Below are 13,389 nucleotides of genomic sequence, written 5' to 3' on the forward strand. Positions count from 1 at the left end.
AAACACATGGAATGCCTTCTTACGAACTTTAATGACTGTTTTAAATGATGATATAACTTCTATCCATAACAGACAAGATGAGTTAATATAATAATGGCTGTATCATGAACTTAATAATTTCTGGATCCTTCCTTCATGTTGTTTAGTCTTGTTATACTTTCTGTATCCTACATTTTAAAAACTCTTTTGTTTCTTTGCTTTTATAGGCTTTCCAAAATATAAATTAATTTTACTAATAAAAATTACATGGTTTTGGAAGTGGCGCAGTGGCTCAAGTGGTAGAGAGCTAGCCCTGAGCTGAAGAGCTGAGGGACAGCATTCAGGCCCAGAGTTCAAGCTCCATCACCAAAAATAAATAAATAAATAAATAAATAAATAATAAAAAAATTACATGTTTTCCTTGAAGGAAAATTCACCCTTATGGCTATACAGCATTATGAAGATATCACAAAATCTCTAAAACATGAGGAGTTTAGATTTTATTTAAAAAATAGAAAAATAATTTAAATACATTCAACATAAAAATACTTCATACAAGTTATTTTTACCTTGCCATTTATGAAGCAAAAGGTAAGATAAAGGTAATTCAGCACAACAAAATGTTTTCCTGTTTCTCAGTTTATTAACAGGTTGAGATAACTATACTTAGCATACTACTTACTACCGCTTTTGTAGTGCTGGCTTGGTCAATGAGAAAGAAGGCAGTCTCTCTTAAATACGCTACTGTTCAGTGTGGGGTTCTCCTTGTTTTATTATGATGGTGTAATAATGCTACTTGTTTTATATTTACATTCAAACTTTCAAGCTGCATGAATTTCTAACATGTAAGAATCCTTGTATCAAGAAAGCAGACAAAGAAAATCTAAAAATCTCAGGTGCAAAGTTACTTCATCTGTATTCCCTTTACAGGGAATTTAGACGACCATCTGATTGATTTCCCCATCTCTGAAACTAGCAGCTTCATGTGGGGAAGAAGGAAGCCAGCTTTCGTTCATTGTAGCATTCTCAGCACAATTCTGACTACCTAGCAAAGACAGGCATCTCCCAGATATTTGAAGAAATACAAGGTAAATAATTACTAAAAGATAAAATGTAATAGTTTCAGATAATTAGGTTTGACTTCTCACAAAGCATTATATATTCCATTTCTATTACTTATATTCAAATTGACTTACAAACGGATAAAGGAAAAGTTGTATCTGAACAAAGACAAATAAATGTTCAACTAACTTAGCGAACATGGTGGCTCTCGCCAAGATGATAGAAATATAAAATTGTTCCAATGAAACATTGTTCCCTGATGAAATAAATGACATTGATCAAGATGTATTGTACTCATAAACTGACCTGTTGAATTGAAAATCCCTTTTGTATAATTACCTAAAGATAATTTAAAAAACACTTCCTCTTCTTAGTGAAGTATCTTAAAATGATAGTGTCTAGAATATGAAGAAAGAATATGCCTCCAAGAAAATATTCCAGTAGACATGCTATTTAAGTTAATTCTGAAAGGATTAATGAGAACACAGCAGATACACAAACTGGAAAACTCATTCACTGAAAGCAAAAGAAAAAATTCTACTAGGCATGATGTGGGAAAAAGCAGTCTTTGGGATACACTAGATTAAAAAAAAAACCTGCCTTGTTAAATGGCAATTCCTTTGTAGAACTAAAGATAATAAAAACTATGTAGTCAAAGGCTCTAAGAAAAAACCAATTAGAACCCTGATAAATACCCACAGAGTGGTCAAAATAAAGGCTAAAAAATGTCTCCAGAAGTCAAATGAAAGTAATTAAAAGTTGTAGCTGGATTTAATTGGTGGGTGCCGATTCTGGGTCAGAGACTGTATTTGTTTATGTATTTTTTTGTAATGTGGCTTTACATCCATTTTAAAATGCAAACCCTTCTGATACTATGAGTGGTATGGGGCATGGTTAAGAAAAATTTAACAGGGGAATTTTTCAAATTAATGGTCAAGAACACAGGCCTTCTCTTTTACCTGAGAGAAAATTATTATTATTTTGTTGTTGTTGTGGGTTGTAAGGTACTTCAAATCTTGCAAAGGATTAGTTTAAGAGGTAAAATAATTTAAACCATGTGCTGTCTATCTTTAGTACATACAATTTCAATCTCAACTTTTAAAAAGCTTTTAAGTTAAAATAAAAAGGACAGACTCACCTTTCTCTGGTAAATAGCAATCCAATCTGTTGTGGCAAACCACTTGTGAGTTTTTATATCACTCACACCATTCTTTAGATTTCCAAATCGCTTGGTCAAATCTACCTGGAGCAGGTTCCTGAGAAGGTCCTTGAGATCCGAACTGAAGTGGGATGGGAATCGGACCTGTGCAAATACATCATTCATGAAGCACACACTCTAAGGCTCACTACATTTGTTCAAGTGAAAAGATCATTCATCAAGCCAAAATACTTAGTGCTGATCTTCTCTATATATTAAAGTGCCTACTGCAGTCTTAAAGAATGAGGATTATTTGAATGAATAAACTCAAACTGATCCCAGGGCCTTGTTTTAGTCATGAACTCCCCTTAAGAACAGACCCATCCCTAAAAACTAAATCTAAATGTACATGTAAAGAACTTTCCCAACAGGGCTAGATGTATCCATCTTCAAAGGAGATCCCCTGGTTCAGTAACACTATACAACTTGAACTATACATCTTGTAGGTAAGGATGGGAGGGAAAAACGGGGTAGAAAGCAAAGGGGTGATGTCCAAAAAGAAATATACTCGTTGCCTTGTGCTGGTGGTTCACACCTGTAATCCTAGCTACTCAGGAGGCTAAGATCTGAGGATCACAGTTCAAAGCCAGCCTGGACAGGAAAGTCTGTGAGATTCTTAGTCCAATAAACTACCAAAAATCGGAAAGTAGAGATGTGGCTCAAGTGGAAGAGTGGTAGCCTAGAGCAAAAAAAGCTCAGAAACAGTGCTCTGAGTTCAAGCCCAAAGAGTTATATGCATATAATATATAATATATAGTAAACATAATTATATAATATACATAATATACCATTATGGTATAATTGTACACATGTGTATATAATATACATAACATAATGTATGTGTATATGTACATGTATACATATAATTCTATATACATATAAACATACATAATTCTTATATATATGTAATTCTTATATGTTTCTTAAATATATAATATATAATTCTTTATTTCAAATTGCAAATAAAATGATGAACTCAAGTTAGGCTGAATGATGAATATGTATGTGTGGGTGGATATGTCTTTTTTATTTTCAGAACAGTGATTCTCAAATAGGAAGTGGTGGTAGTTTGTGATGGCTGAAATCTGAGTCACAAGAACCTTTTCAAGATATACACATCTTCACAGTGCTCCATCACACTCTCCTCTGAGAGGGGGCATATATTCTCACAATGGTCCATGTTAATGGTATTTCTCATACCTTATATTGGAAGGGAAATAATGAGTCATTGTGAGAATATTTTCATGGTTGTTTTAAAATGTAATATGAAATGTCATAAAGAGTCTCTAAAGAGCCATGTTGACTCACTAAACTGCAATAAGAAAAAACCAGGAAATATCTAAACAGAATTGTGTAAGACCTTTATTTATAGTATACTAACTTGGAGATACTAACAATTTATATGCTATTAAGAATTAATAACTTTTCCTTCAAAACTATATCTAGAAGAGTATTGTTTTTTATCATTATCAGTTATACCTATAATAGAATATGAACTCATAGAATATGAAGCACATATCATAAACCTTCATATAAGGAAGGAACCTGAACTCCAGTGAGACTACCAACTCTGAGGAATTGTAATAACTGAATCTTCCTGACTTCTATATTTATGAGCTTTCTGGGAGGCTGTGTTAGAATAATGTTCGAGTAGGTAGTTGTAAAGGACCAGATATAGGAAGGAAAAAGAGTTTCACTCCATTAAACCATTAATTTGAGAGCTAATGTTATTAGAAACCAGAATCACTTAACATGAAAAATGTGTTTGTTTAACACAAAAGTTGTGTATATGCAGGACAACAAACATTTCCTACAGTGCTTCTCTTGGTCTGTTTTCCCCAATTACATTTCCTGTTTAGGATTTTTTTTTCCTGATCTTCAATAGCCATGTTTCTGAATTTCCTAATGATCTATTGAGACTAAATCTGTTTCTCTAGGGAATTGTAAATCTATAGAATAAACTGGCAATAAAGGGTATATAACAAAATTCTGTGATGTTTAAAATCCACAGAAGCCCTAGTGAATCAGTACTAATGAGGAAGGACACAGAAGACAGAGTCTACTTCATGAAGGCCGAAACACATCTGATTTATGATCTCTGCAGCATGCTCATGGTCTTGTACATATGTTGGGCTTAACAAATAGTTAATGAATACATGAATACAAATTCAGTTTGAATCCTACTATGACCTAGGCAATGATGTGCTTGGGATATTCAAAAATAAAGGACATGAAGATCCCAGCTTTCTCAGTGTTTTCTTTCTACTGAGAAAGAGAAAATGGGGAATCAATGTAAGGTTTTGTTTTTGGTGCATGTTAAGCATGTGCTACGCCACTCAGCTAACACTCCAACTCCCAAAGTATAAAGCTTTAAAAGGAGTAACAGGAACTAATAACACTTTTTAAAGAATCATTCTAGAGACTCATGATTGTGGTAGCAGTGGAGTTTATAAACAGTGGCTGAATTCTATACATATCCTAAAAGTTGAGGCAAAACAGTTCTTTTGTGAATCAGATGTGGGTCAGGACGCCAGTATATTTTGACCTGACCAGTTAAAAGGATGGAATTGCTACCACTTCAGGTTGACTAAGGGTGAATGTAATAGTTTTTTTTTAAGTTTCCAAAATTTTATTTCCTTAACATTGAAAGTTCACATTCTCTTGAAAGAAGTTGTTAAGTTATAGCCACAAAATGGGCAGCATCTCAAAGCTTGCTTTCCTTTTTTTTTTTTTTTGCTATGTACAAAATTGCAAACATATTTATTTGGGCCATCCTTTACCTCTAGCACAAAGTAAGCCTATTTTGTGTGTGAGAAGTTTCCTATGTCCATGTATCTAATGACCCAGCTCTGTGTGAATTTTATACCTTCTTCCCAGTTTTCAATGTATAATGTTAAAATCCTACGGGCATATTTAAGAGTAAAAGAATTAGAAGCTTATTAATAGTGCAAAACCAGTATGTCTTAGTCTGACAATAGTTAAAAACTAAATTAAGGGCAAATAAGTATGTTAAGTTTTAGAAAGTCTGTATATTTAACATATGTATTAGACATCCTAGAAAAGATAGTAAGTAGAAAATTGAAGACTGAAGTTAGGTATGAATTGCAAAAAATCAATTTGAAAATTGTGAGCTGTCATTTAAAGATGAAGCTGGATGAGACTACTAATAGAAAAAGTAGATCAGCCAATGAGATTGACAAGGAAACGGCAGTAATGCAGGAAAAAAACCAGGACTGTGAACTGAAGCCAAGTAAAAGGATAATGAAGGAACCAGTGAACTATTTCTTGCTTTGTGACAAACTACCTTTTGTTTTGGGGATAATTGACAGTCTTGGTTTATCTACACATAAAATGAAGGAGTTAAATAAAATGAATTTGAATATCTTTGCACCTCAAAAATGATTATCAAGCTCTTTCTTTTATGGCTTTTCTCCCAACCCCTCCCTCATGAGTCTTTACCTCTCTTTTCTTTCTATTTCAGGAGACATGCCTATGTTGCTAAGCTGACCTCAAACAGCAGGTTCAAGAGATCTACCTACCTTAGCTTCTCAAGTAGCCAGGATTACAGTGGCTAGGCTTCTTTAGAAGAAAGAATTCCTGGCTTTCAGTCTCAACTTTAATTACATACATGATCTGCGATCTAAGAAAAGCCCTTATACCTTTCAGAGTCTCAGTTTACTCAACTCTAAAATGATGTTAGTATGTTCTGTCCAGCAGGTAGGAAAACAAATTAGGTTAATGGCTATGAAACTGGTTTGTATTATCATACCTATTGTCTTGCAGGTACTAATTCAAATTATTTTTATTTTTTTAACCTTCCCATGAGATTATCGTAATGATCCAAAACAGAATTTTTGAACTGAGGAAGATACTTGGATGACAGCAAGGCTGTAATCTATGTTTATATTTATTTCCAAAATACTCAGAGACAGTCTGCATTAGAAGTGTCACTTGGAATATATAGGAAGCTTCACTTTTCTAGTTGGATCATTTCCAACCTGTTAATTTACTGAATAAATTATTTTAATTTTTTCTTAAGGTCTTAAGTTTGATAGAGGAAAGGAAAAAATGGATAACTATAATGTTATTTTGTAAGGACTACATTGTGAATACAGCTGTTATCTTAAAATACTTTGTCAGATTGCATTATGTAATATGCAACTTACTCAGAAATAGGCAAACCAAACAGAATATTTCTTCTGCTTTTTGAATCAATTACAAGGTCTTATACGTTTCAGTTTTATGCCATTATTTATAAATTTAAAAGAAAGTTACATCCAAAAATATCAAACCAATTCATGCTGTTATGATATCCATGATTTAAACTCATTAACTGGTTTTATTGACTTTTTTTCTTTTAGAAATGCAGTAAGACCAAATCAAATATTTTTACACTAAGTTCAATTATAGAAATTATAAAGTCAATCTTTGTCGGATGGAAGACAAAACTCTTGCTGCTGTTCTATAATTACTGTGGGGAAAAAGATTGTGTAACTAGTATAATTATCTTTCATGCATTTAGGACAAATTATACCAGGCTTAAATAGTTAAGGGTTTACACAAGCAATAATCAATTAACTTATTTTTATTTATACTTTGTGCTGTTACTGGAACTTAAACACTGGGTCTTTTTTTTTGTTGTTGTTGTTGGTCTTGGGGGCTGAACTGTGGGCCTGGGTGCTGTCCCTCAGCTCTTCAGCTCAAGGCTAGTGCTCTACCACTTGAGCCATAGCCCCACTTCTGGCTTTTTTCTGCTTATGTGGTGCTGAGGAATCGAATCCAGGGCCTCATGCATGCAAGGCAAGCACTCTACCACTGAGCCACCTTCCCAGCCCCCTAAATAAGTTCTTAAAGATCTGTAATAATAGCAAATGATCTATATAGCAAATTAGTAAAAAAAAAATGCTGATATTGAGATTTGAACTCAGGGCTTGGTTGCTATGCCTGAGCTCTTTTGCTCAAAGCTAGAGCTCAATAACATGCTACAGCACCATTTCTGTGTTTTTTTTTTTTTTAAACAGTTAATTTTATTGTCAAGGTGATGTACAGAGGGGTTACAGTTACATAGGTAAGGTAGTGAGTATATTTCTTGTCAAGCATTGCTACCTCCTCCCTCATTTTTCTCCATTTCTGGCTTTTGTGGTCAGTTGGAGATATAAGTCTCTCAGACATCTTTTTTACCCAGGCTAGCTTCGAACTGTGATCCTCAGCCTCCAGAGAAGCTAGAATTACAGGCATTACTGGCACCCGGCACAACACTAGACACAGTGCCAAGCTCCACTCTGCCTTACCCAACCCAGGGCAACTTCAACCAGCCTATATTATATAAATAAAAATAAGGAGCTGGGACATTAAAATATTTACAAATATTGGTATCATAAATAGTATCTGTAATCTCTTACTCTGCAGAAACAGTAGTAGATATAACAAACCTAAATGGTTGCAGAGTGCTAGCATAACCCAGCTTCAGTTCCTCCCTTCACAAAATGAGTCATACTGCAATCATTTGCCCATCAGACCACCAAAATGGGCTAGCTCAAAGCAGATCTTAATAAAAATTTTAAATAGCCACAACCAGGTGCTTAAAAAAGGCTCTAGGCTTTTTTTAAAATTAATTTTATTTTGTTGTCAAGGTGCTGTACAGAGGGGTTACAATTATATAAGTAAGGTAATTTCTTGTCAAACATTTCTTGTCAAACATCATTACCCACACCTTGGTTTTTCTCCCACTTTCCCAAGCCCCACTACCCCTCCCCCCCAAAGTTGTAAAGTTCATTTCCAATACAGTGTCTTGTGAGTATCACTTCTGCATTGGATCACCCTTTGTCTTTAATTCACCATTTTGTTATTCCTCTTTCCTTCCCCAAATCAGATAAATGTTATATGAGATGAAAGGTACCAGAATCAAAAATAGTTACTACTGGGGATAAACCAAAGGGAAAAAGAAAAAAAGAAAGAACTCCATACAGTACATTAAAAACAACACCACCATCAACAACAATAACAATAAAAAATCTCTTGTTTCCATATCTTGGAGTTCATTTTAATTAGCTTCATTTTATATGGTCATATGAACACAGCTATTGAGACTCTAGGTTTTATGAAAGTAGTGGAATGGTGTGTGTGTAAGTGTGTGTTTGTGTGTGTGTGTGTGTGTGTGTGTACACACACTTTTTCATGAAAATGACTTCTCAAATTTCCTAAAAAATGCATTAACAATGGCATCTTATAAAAAGTATGTATAAAGTAGTATCTATAAATGTGTATGACTTTAGGAAACACAATGTACAGAAGAGTTAAAATATGAGGACTGAAGGCCTAGTTTCTTTGTTGCTTTGTACGTCCCTCCCCCATGATATAACCCCTGTTTTCACTGTATTTGATGTTGGTATAATTTGTGGAGGGTAAGGGAAAAAAAACAAATTGTTTAAATAGGTGGACCCATTGCAACAATGAGATGTACAAGTCGTTAGGTCGAAAAATGAACTTTACAACTTTGGCGGGAGAGAGGGGGATGGGAAGGGATGGGAGGGGGAAACAAAGGAGGAGGCAACAATGCTTGATAAGAAATGTACTCATTACCTTGCCCATGTAATTGTAACCCCTCTGTACAGTATTTTCACACACACACACACACACACACACACACACACACACACACACACACACACACACACACACACACAAAGACACTGTGAAGAAGAAGAAAAAAATACTAAACTTGATCTTAGGCAAAAGGCCAAGAAGCGACAAGAAATGTACTCACTACCTTACATATGTAACTGGAACCCCTCTGTACATCACTTTGACAGTGAAATTTTGAAAAGGACCATATAAAATGATACTTATCAAAATAAACTCGAAGAAATGGGAAAAAAAGAACTGCTTACAAGTTTGTACATATCTGGAAAATGGAATGGTATTAGTTCCTTACACTGCATGAAACTTCCCTTAAAGAGAGCATGATTCACTGAGCCCTGGGTTGTTAGGGCAAACAGTGTGCTCACTCTGGGAGTTTGGAATTTTAGTGTGTTGGGTAGAGGGTGCATAAAAATACTGGATCCTGAATGTCTAATGACTTTCACTGGTGTGCAACATTTCACAAGTGTTTTATAATTGGTTGCTAGAAGAATTAAGTACACCCATTGGGGAGGGCTACTGAAAGTTTGCACTTTGACTACTCTACTTGCTTTTTCCCTGTGCTGATTTTGGTTTGTATCCTTTGGCTGTAATAAATCTTAGCTGTGACTACCAGTTGTATGCTAGTCCTGTAAGTCCTGCCAGTGAAGCTCCAGTCTTGAAGATGGACTTGGGACTCTTCACACAGAAGGGAATGGCTAAACTATTACCCTTCATGTAAATGCTGATGTCCCTGAAGAAAAAAATCAGCCAACTCTTGATCTTTCAATATACACTTAACATTGATGTCCCTATACTTTTTGCAGTGTCTTCTTGTAAAATTTTAGTGTTCACTGAAAGTAAAGTAATAATTACATTATATATGGTGAAACTAAGAATTTTTTGAATTGTGTACAGCAAAGACTCTGAAACTATGGTATCCACATTACCTGATTACTTTATTGCAAGTATCATTTTTGAACATAATATTAACTTTTATATTCCCAGCTAGATAAGAGTTGCTGTGGAAACCATAACTGCTTCTTGTCATAGAATATATGGTATCAAAAGCATGAAATTTAAAGACTATGTACAGAAATTCAGAATATGCACTGCTTAGGAGGAGAAAAGTTAGTGTAGGATTATAAATTTTTCCTGTCAACTATGCATTTTTAAACCTAAGCCTTAATATTGCATGAATAATTTGACATTTAAATACCACCTCCTCTGTTTTTCTAAAGGCAAAATATGTGGAGGAGAGAATCTAACAAGCTGATTGATCATCTTTCTGTGCATTTAAAAATAAAGCTCAAGTTAAAATATTGTAATAATCACAATACCTAGCAATATAATGTTAAAATGTATATATTTTAGTGAGTCAATGAATGACTTAATAATGTTTAACTCTGATAAGTAATAGATACCATTATTTTTATTTATTTATTTATTTTTTGGGTACGGTCGTGGGGCCTGAACTCTGGGCCTGGGCACTATCCCTCAGCTCTTCAGCTCAAGGCTAGGGCTCTACCACTTGAGCCACAGTGCCACTTCTGGCTTTTTCCTTTTTGCTTATGTGGTGCTGAGGAATCGAACCCAGGGCCTCTGGCATGCAAGGCAAGCGCTTTACCACTGAGCCACCTTCCCAGCCCCAGATACCATATTACTATTTTTTTTTTTTGGTTGGTCGCGGGGCTTGAGCTCTGGGCCTGGGCGCTGTCCCTCAGCTCTTCAGCTCAAGGCGAGCGCTCTACCACTTGAGCTACAGCGCCACTTCCGGTTTTCTGGTGGTTTATTGGAGATAGGAGTCTCACGGTCTCTCCTGCCCGGGCTGGCTTTGAACCGCGATCCTCAGATCTCAGCCTCCTGAGTACCTAGGATTACAGGCATGAGCCACCAGCGCCCGGCTCATTATTATTTTTTTTTTTTTCTTTTTGCTTATGTGGTGCTGGGGAATCGAACCCAGGGCCTCAGGCATGCAAGGCAAGCACTCTACCACTGAGCCACCTTCCCAGCCCAAGGCTCATTATTTTTTATATAATGGTTTCAGAATGAAAAATATAATTGACATAAAGTACTACTGTTTTTAAAAATTAGAAAAAATAATTCTAATTGAAGCATATATTCATAGAGAATATGTAATTAGAACCATTAAGATTTCAAACATGTGATCCAGAAATGTTAAATCAAAATCAGATTTGTTTTTTTTGGGTCCAGTGGGGCCTGAACTCTGGGCCTGGGCGCTGTCCCTCAGCTCTTCAGCTCAAGGCTAGCGCTCTACCACTTGAGCCACAGCACCACTTCCAGCTTTTTTTTTTTTTTTTTTGCTTATGTGGTGCTGAGGAATTGAACTCAGGGCCTCATGCATGCAAGGTAAGTGCTCTACCACTGAGCCACCTTCCCAGCCCCCCAAATCAGATTTTAATGGCTTGAATAGTTAAAGAAAATTAAAAACTAGTTAGTTTTCAATTTGGCTTTTGATTACTAACTTGGGAGATACTAGTTTTGTGATGTGGATAGGGAAACATTTCAGGTTGGATCTGAGTGCAAAAGTAGGCAGTTTTATTGGGAGTGTGAATATGATCAATATGTCACATCACACAGATATGGAAGTGTTCTTATGGAACAAAGGATGGAGAGATGAAAATTGCTGTACTCAACACAGAGAAAAAAAATCTGGCACTGTTAGGAACAAGAGTATTCCAAATAACCTGTCTTATTTCTAAACAAACCAAGAGAAAAATAATCATTCCATAATATGATAGAATATTATTATTATTTTCCCAAGATCAAGTTTAAACTGTTATGACTTTAGGCTATATATAAATTACTGGATTCAAAATATTAAAATTTGATATTAAATGAAAACATTCAAAAACATAAATTTTCTTCACTTAGAATCATTGTCAAAATGAAGCTATTCATAATATTGATGAAGCCATTCATTTAAACTAAAGCATTTTTCTAACTAAATGTACATTTAGTTATGATAGCATCTTTGTTAGAAAACTTGATTTTTAGTTTTCTCATATTTCTTTATATGACTTTCCGCTTTTAGTCTCACTTGAAATGTAAACATTCATTTCTAAAATTCTTAAAAAATAAATCACTGCCTTGTTTAACTTTTCCCAATGTCTTATTTTGTTCATATTACAAGTTCTTTTACTATAACTTTCATATTCTGTTAAGTGAAAAAGATGAGAAATTTAAAATCCAGAGATCTACAAATGTAACAGGGATACTTAATTATTTAAAAGAAATAATGCATTGTCTTTCTGTGTTGCATTTTTCAGTGTACACCTTTCAATACCTATGGCAGTTTATTTTATCTGTAAGAGGTATTTACTTTGAACTTGTGACATAATTGAGGTGTAAGGTCTTTAAGTAGTGACCTAATTTGTGAATTCTGACCTAACATCAGACTGTACAGAACATGAAGCACAATACAAGAAAAAGTCCGTGATCCTTATAGACTACATAACAAGCTATGGAACTTTGTTGAGCTATTGCTACTAAGTCAGTGATTAGACAACATTCTATAAGTAACAGTCTTTTCCTCTTTCTTAGCTATACAACTTCCATGATTTAACTTGGCATGCTGGCAGAATGATGTCTTTATATAATCCACACAGTGTAACTGGTGAATATTTAACACTATACATTTTAAATTCATGGATACTGAGATCAACTGTACATTAAGTGAAGAACTTGAATTTGGCTGAGATAAAAAGTAGAGATTTGAGGGTGGTGGTGGGGGGGGTGTGGGAGATGGGAAGGGATGGGAAGGGGAAACAAAGGAGGAGGCAACAATGCTTGATAAGAAATGCACTCATTCCCTCCCCCACAGTATATCCCCTGCTTTCACGTCGGTATAATTTGTGGAGGGGAAGGGGAAAACAAATCGTTTAAATAGGGATACAGGTGGACCCATTGCAACAATGAGATGTACAAGTCGTTATGTTGAAAATGAACTTTACAACTTTGGTGGGGGGGAGGGAGCGGAGAGGGGGGGTGGGGAGGACTGGGTGGGGGGAGGAGGATGGGAAGGGATGAGAAGGGTAAACAAAGGAGGAGGCTACAATGCTTGATAAGAAATGTACTCAGTATCTTGCCCATGTAATTGTAACTCCTCTGTACAGTATTTTCACAATAAAAAAAATAATACGCCAAAAAAAAAAGAAATATACTCATTACCTTGCCCATCTAGGCCCCTCTGTAAGGTATTTTCACACCAAAAAAATATATATATTAAAAAAAGTAGAGATGTGACTAGACTTATTTGTGACTCAAAAGGTCATAAAACACAGAAAGTCTGTATCACATCTCATGCTAGTGTGATATCTAAACTGATGTTCTACTTCACAGTCATATTCTAAATGAGACTATGTGGTCTAAAAAAAAAAAGAGGATGAGACTCACAGATAGCGAGACCTGCTAAAGTCGTTATAGGAAGAGGGGGCGAGAGTGATGGAGGGGCCAGTCTAATCAAGAGTCAGTGTAAGTAAGTACGGAATCCCTTGGACAGCTAGGATACG

General features: G+C 35.2%; 1 protein-coding gene across 5 annotated transcripts in view; it reads right to left on the reverse strand.

Moving 5' to 3' along the window:
- Prkacb (protein kinase cAMP-activated catalytic subunit beta) overlaps positions 1-13,389 on the reverse strand; it is a 108,319-nt gene that overhangs the window by 4,831 nt on the left and 90,099 nt on the right. For all 5 annotated transcript variants that reach the window (XM_042675407.1, XM_042675399.1, XM_042675436.1 and 2 more), the window contains one exon: positions 2,180-2,344. In XM_042675407.1, coding sequence (XP_042531341.1) covers positions 2,180-2,344 — 165 coding nt within the window. The remainder of the gene's footprint in view (positions 1-2,179; positions 2,345-13,389) is intronic.

This window comes from Dipodomys spectabilis, unplaced genomic scaffold (assembly GCF_019054845.1).
Source record: "Dipodomys spectabilis isolate Male_0828 unplaced genomic scaffold, ASM1905484v1 ptg000002l, whole genome shotgun sequence".
Lineage (NCBI taxonomy): Eukaryota > Metazoa > Chordata > Mammalia > Rodentia > Heteromyidae > Dipodomys > Dipodomys spectabilis.